Below are 6313 nucleotides of genomic sequence, written 5' to 3'. Positions count from 1 at the left end.
GAGGAAAAAAGTTTGAATGGGATGAAGCATGTCAAAAGGCGTTCAACGAGCTGAAGTCATATCTTGCATCACCACCCTTGCTTACAAAACCTCAGCCCGGAGACACCCTCCTACTGTACTTAGCGACCTCAGTTGATGCCATCAGCGCAGTCCTCATCCGAGATGGAGAAAAAGGTCACCAACCCATATACTACATAAGTCGTGCCCTCCAAGGAACCGAACAACGCTATACCAATATGGAGAAGCTCGCTCTCGCTCTGATCAACGCAGCTCGGAAGCTCCGACCTTACTTCCAATCACATCAAGTGGTGGTTCTCACCAATTACCCTCTGAAGCAGATACTAAGGAGTCCCGAGACATCCGGGCGGTTAGCCAAATGGGCAATAGAGCTGAGTGAATATGGGGTATAATTCAAACCCTGCCCCGCTATCAAAGCGCAAGTATTGGCTGACTTCGCAGTATAAATGACCTCAATAGAAGAGAGCACCTCCCTCCCTGCTTGGTCTGTTAGCGTTGATGGATCTTCCACAGCCACAGGAGGTGGTGCGGGTATCGCACTAACGAACCCCAACGGAGATGAATTCGAATATGCTCAACGATTCGAATTCATAGCCTCCAACAACGTCGCTGAATATGAAGCCTTGATAGCTGGAATCCGCCTCGCCCTAGCAGCTGAAGCGCGTAAGCTCCTAATCCAAAGTAACTCTCAGCTCGTCGTTAACCAAATACTCAGAATTTACGAGGCCAAAGAAGACACCATGGCCAAATACTTAGCTCTCACACACACTCTGTTATCCAAGTTCGAGAGCTACGGAATAAGACAAGTACCTCGTTCCAGTAACGTTTATGCGGACAAATTAGCTAGGCTTGGAAGCTCCATGGCAGGCATCGAAAGTCGGAAGGTGACGCTCCTCACCTCACCTCAGCCGGAGATAACTTCAACCGATGAAGTACATTACAACGAGGAGGACGAACCATGCTGGTTCACTCCAATCATAAAGTATCTCAAGGAGGGAGAACACCCAACTGACCTCACCGAAGTACGGAAGTTAAAAACGAGAGTCGCTCGCTTTGTAATAATGGGAAAAGAACTATACAACCGAGAATTCTCATTCCCCTATCTCAAGTGCCTCGACCCAACTACAACAAATTACGTAGTTCGAGAAGTACATGAAGGTATCTGCGGAAATCATTTGAGCGGGAGAACCTTGGCTCTCAAACTATTGAGGCAAGGCTACTATTGGCTAACAATGCACGAAGACGCAAATAAATTAGTCCAGAGGTGTAAGCCCTGCCAAGAGAGCATGCCAACATCCCTCACCTGCCAGCGGCACTAATGCAACCGATTGACAGCCCCATCCCTTTCGCCCAATGGGGGATGAACTTAGTCAGACCATTCCCGCTCGCCACGAGAGGGCGCAAGTTCCTCATTGTAGCCGTGGATTACTTCACCAAATGGGTGGAGGCCGAGCCCTTAGCACGCATCCGAGAAGAAGAGGTCATCCAATTCCCGTGGAAGAATATTATGTGTCGCTTTGGAATCCCACGTTCCATTATTTCAGATAATGGAACACAATTTTGTGGCGACAAAGTGAAGAATTGGTGCCTCGGTTTAGATATCAAACAGTTCTTCACATCCGTAGCCAATCCACAGGCTAACGGCCAGACGGAGGTCACGAATCGCACCATACTCCAACACCTTAAGACAAGGCTTGGAAGTGCAAAAAAAAAGTGGGTGGACAAATTGCCTAGCGCCCTATGGGCTTATCGAACAACTCCACGAGCCGCAACCGGAGAGTCACCTTTTAATTTGACTTTTGGCACAGAGCCTATCGCACCCGTGGAAATCGGCGAGCCATCTTGGCGAATCACCAACTATGGTCCTATAGCAAACGAAGAAGTTATGCGAGGAAGCCTCGACCTCGTAGATGAGCCACGAGAAATTGCATACATCCGACAACAGATGTACAAAACACGCATGGCCAAGGCCTATAATTCAAAGGTCCGCCCGCGATCCTTCCAAGTGGGAGATTTAGTCCTCCGAAAAGCTGAAGCCTCGCGCTCCATTGGTAAGCTCAACCCAAAATGGGAAGGATCATACAAAATCACACAAGTTGTCAACACTGTAGCATATCATCTCGAGAACCTTGACAGATATCCTATACTCATAACCTAGAATAAAGGGAACCTCAAAAGGTTCTACGCTTGAGGTATACATTCACATTGCTTCAAATACTTTTAATTTACCATCTTCGACCTCCCCATACAAAATTTGCTTACAAACCATTACCCCTACAGGCTTCGCGACCTTTCACGTCACTCGTCCGGTAAAGATGTCTCTACACTCTTGGGAAGTTTCTACTCCATAACGAGGTGCGTAAAAAACCCACCCAAACTGGGGGCTAGTAATATTACTTACATCAGCAATCCATAATCACTTTTCATCACCTTCTTATAGATGGAGAATCAATTACGAAGGGGATGCCTACTACTCATCACTGGCCCAAAGAGCGAAGATACTCCATACCACATCGCCAAGGGTAACACTACTTCCACTAAAAGATATCACACGCATGCTCTGATATATTCATACTAACATGATAAAGTCATTCCATTTAACATGCATGATTACGCAGCAAATCACAACAACTCATGAGTTGATTTCATATCTCGAAGTGCGATGAAGATAAATAATCCCCTTAGTAGGGTACGTGATATTATATAGTACACATCACCCCAGCTTCAATTACTAAGTCTTCAGTACAAGTGTTTAAAAATTTTCTACTATATTTTTCAGGCATAGAGACGCCAAAAGAAATCGAATTACCATCAGCACAACGACACGGACGAGTACAAGGAAGACGTGGAAGAAGAACAATTTAATATAATCACTTAGAATAGTTTTTATTATTTCAACTTATTTGCTTTTGCAAATTTATTTCCCTTCGCCTCACGTAGGCGTGTAACATTTCTCACTTTCTACCATTGAATAAATCAAACGTTTTGCTTTACTCTTTGTGGCATTACATCTATACTATTTATCCGTTACAACGAGTTCAATGCAGGACGACCATACAAACACTTAGAGAAATTTAGATAATCCATATAGCCAGGCCAGCTGGATTACCTAAGTCTCTTTATTTGTTTCACGAGGTGATACTTTTAAAACGTGGCCACGGATAACATATTTAAGACCCACGCGGTCCGAATAAAGGGCACGACCCTTAACAAAAACATTGGGAGACTGATCCCCTCCTCAAGTACATCGCGTACAATGCTAAATGTAAATACATATAAGCAACGCATAAAACTCTTGACAATGTCAAAGTAAATAAAACGAGATATCAATCTTCAAATGTCACAACAAAGAAGAAAAATCAAACGAAATAGTAGTGGACATAACCATCTATATCAGTGATAAAAATAAACTAAGAGTTCCATAAGAAAATAATAAATAAATAAAAGTTTAATTATCCTAGCAAAACTAACATATAAATCTAAGCTCCCTCACCACGAGCGGAAGACGCCCCTGCAGTGGGGTCATCAGCAACCATGTCATCCACAAGCTCAGTGCCGGACTCGTTGACGTCTGCCTCATCCTCCTCTTCATCGGATATATCGGATTCCATCCCACGAATAACTCTCTCACTGATACCACCCACCTCGCGAAGGTATTTGCGACAAGTATGAACTAATGGCTAATAGACTGCAGCAAAAGCACGTTCCTCAATCATAGAAACACACTCAGCACTACCTCGGAAGCTAAGTTTGGTTTCCTCCACGATGGACTCCTTATAAGCAGCACCACCCGACGTCGCGAGAAAACTCTTTCCCGTCGCTTTCTCAACTTCATACTTCTCTTTGAGCTGATCATAGCACTCGTTCAACTTCTGAACATCATCCTTATAAGCCTTCGTCTCACCTCGGATAACCTCGAGCTCCCCTGTCCTCTGAGCAAGCTCTTCCGTCCGTTGAGCAAGATCGGACCGCGCTATCTCCAACTGGCTTCGAAGTTCGTCCTCACGCGCCTGACTTCGAGCCCGCTCCTCTTCCTTCCTAGCTTCCACGTTCCCATCTTGCTCCATGAGATATCTCCAAGTTGCTACCAACTATTAAAAAAAAAAAAAAAACAACAACATAATATCGAAGCAACAAAAGGATATTCGACGCTGACCATCCGGTATTAAACACCTCGGGTCATACTCCACTTCACACAACTTAGATTTTTCAATCATCTTCGCCATATTCGCGGTAATCTTGAAACTCCCGCACGTAGGTTTCCAAACCAGATGGACATCGAAAGAGGGAGCCCTCACATAAAAAAAACGGGACTTCCAATTCCCCAAGGACAACTTCACGCTCTTCACAAATTGATAGGGAACTCGCGGATGAACCAAAAGAAAGGCATCTTATTCGGCCGATGCAATGTGAATAGCGCCTTGAACAAATTCGCAGTACCATGCAGACCTACTTGCGACACTCTATGGTGAAACGCCTCGAACATAAGAACCGCAGTCGGAGTTAGCTGGCTATACCCTATCTTAAATTCATCACAAATCTTCAACAAGGTCGGATGCGGAGTGATTTGAGAAGTACACGTTACATACGCCAAGTAAACCGTATGAAACCCAGCGAGTGGCAAATATAAACGTTCGCCCTTCTGAGGCAACAACAACTTGATATTCCTTGGACCTCAAACTAATCGACGTAAAGACTGCAAATGCTCTTCATTCAATACACTATCAAAATCCACTAAGTAAAGATTGATGAGCTTAATCTTCTTTTGCCTTCTCGTATCCTTCTCAACATCACCTGGCGGGATATCATCTTCCTCTTCCACTTCGACCATCGGATCAACTTCACTACTCGGCACCGCATGTTCACTTGACGAATGCGATTCATTTGACATCACTATCGCTCCCAAAATCAACAACTTGGCGCCCATAACGACGCCTACTAGATTCAACCCCCTCCGACGCGCGTTCACGCACCCCCTTTCCTCCCTGCGACGCGGGCGTCATCCAATCTCCCCTCCCCCATCGACGCGAGCGCACGCACGCCTTTATTCGGCAGCGCGCGCGCGTCAGCAACCCTCCCCACCTCCCCCATGTGCGCGCGTCCACACACGCCCCACTCAGACGTGCACATGGCACCACGCCCGACGCGCGCCGAACATTGGGCCTCTCTCCATCTCTCTCTCTCCTCACCTCGGATATCGTGCAAGCCCCCAACTCCACGGCTTGGCTTGGCTCCCCTCCACCCTCGAAGCGCGCGCCCTCACACAATATTGGTTGGCTGGTTACGCGACTCGAGCCGCCGTTGTTAAGTGTATATTTTTACACTTAATTGTACCTTTTAATTGGAGCTTTTGGTGTGTTTTAATGATAATTGGTGCTTAAAATGATTGTTATTTATATTTTAGGTGCAAATTGAAGAATTGGCAACTTTTGGGGTGAAAACTGCAAATTCGGAGAAAAAGTGGGCCAAAAGTGAAAAAATCAGAATTCTGAAGACTTTAAGACCGGACGGCTGTCCGGATTTCAAAGCTTATTCTCGCACGGCCGTCCGGAGGAACGTAGTGGCGCAGTGAATGAATTTTAAACATCAATATTCCGTTTATCGAAGCCATTCAAAAGATGCCAAAGTGGGTGAAATTCCTCAAGGAGCTCGTGACAAAGATGAATAAATTGCAAGGGAACGAGATCATCCAACTCACGGAGCAATGCAGTGAAATTCTTATACGGCCCCTTCCACAAAAACTCGGCGACCCAGGTAAGTTCACTATCCCTTGCACTATTGGAGGTAAAAATTTTAGGTCACTCATTGATTTAGGTGCTAGCATTAATCTTATGCCTTATTCCACTTACAAAAATCTTGGGTTAGGTGAGATTGAACCAACGGCTATAACTCTTCAATTAGCCGATAGGTCTTTAGTTTACCCAAAAGGTATTTTAGAGAATGTGCTAGTAAAAGTGAACAAATTTATCTTCCCTGTTGATTTTGTTATACTTGATATAGATGAAGATAAGGAGATACCTCTTATTTTAGGGAGACCGTTTTTAGCCACGTCAAAAACTCTAATTGATTGTGCTAGTGGTGGTCTTACAATGACGGTGCATGATCAAACGGTCACATTTAACGTTTTTAGCGCTAATAAAAATCCATGTGATCATGATGATTGTTATGCTATTGATCTTGTGGATTTTACAAATCATGACGATTTTGACGTTTTGATCTTAGACCATGGGAAAGGATCTTTGAGTGCACGAGATGGTGGCGGAAAAGATAGTCGGACGGAGCAAGTTTATTGTGC

The 6313-nt window shown here is 44.9% G+C and overlaps 1 protein-coding gene across 1 annotated transcript; it reads left to right on the top strand.

The window, feature by feature from the left end:
- Window positions 1–464: 464 nt before the first annotated feature.
- Window positions 465–1337, top strand: LOC148768831 (uncharacterized). The gene has a single exon (XM_088821359.1). It carries the CDS (start codon window positions 465–467, stop codon window positions 1335–1337), a length of 873 nt encoding a protein of 290 aa, XP_088677485.1.
- The last annotated feature ends 4976 nt before the right edge of the window (window positions 1338–6313 follow it).

The sequence above is a fragment of the Erythranthe guttata genome, chromosome 8 (genome assembly GCF_056151865.1).
Source record: "Erythranthe guttata isolate IM_541 chromosome 8, IM_541, whole genome shotgun sequence".
Taxonomy (NCBI): Eukaryota; Viridiplantae; Streptophyta; class Magnoliopsida; order Lamiales; family Phrymaceae; genus Erythranthe; species Erythranthe guttata.
The sequence above is the reverse complement of the archived record's forward strand: the minus strand, read 5'-3'. Positions and strand labels throughout refer to the sequence as shown.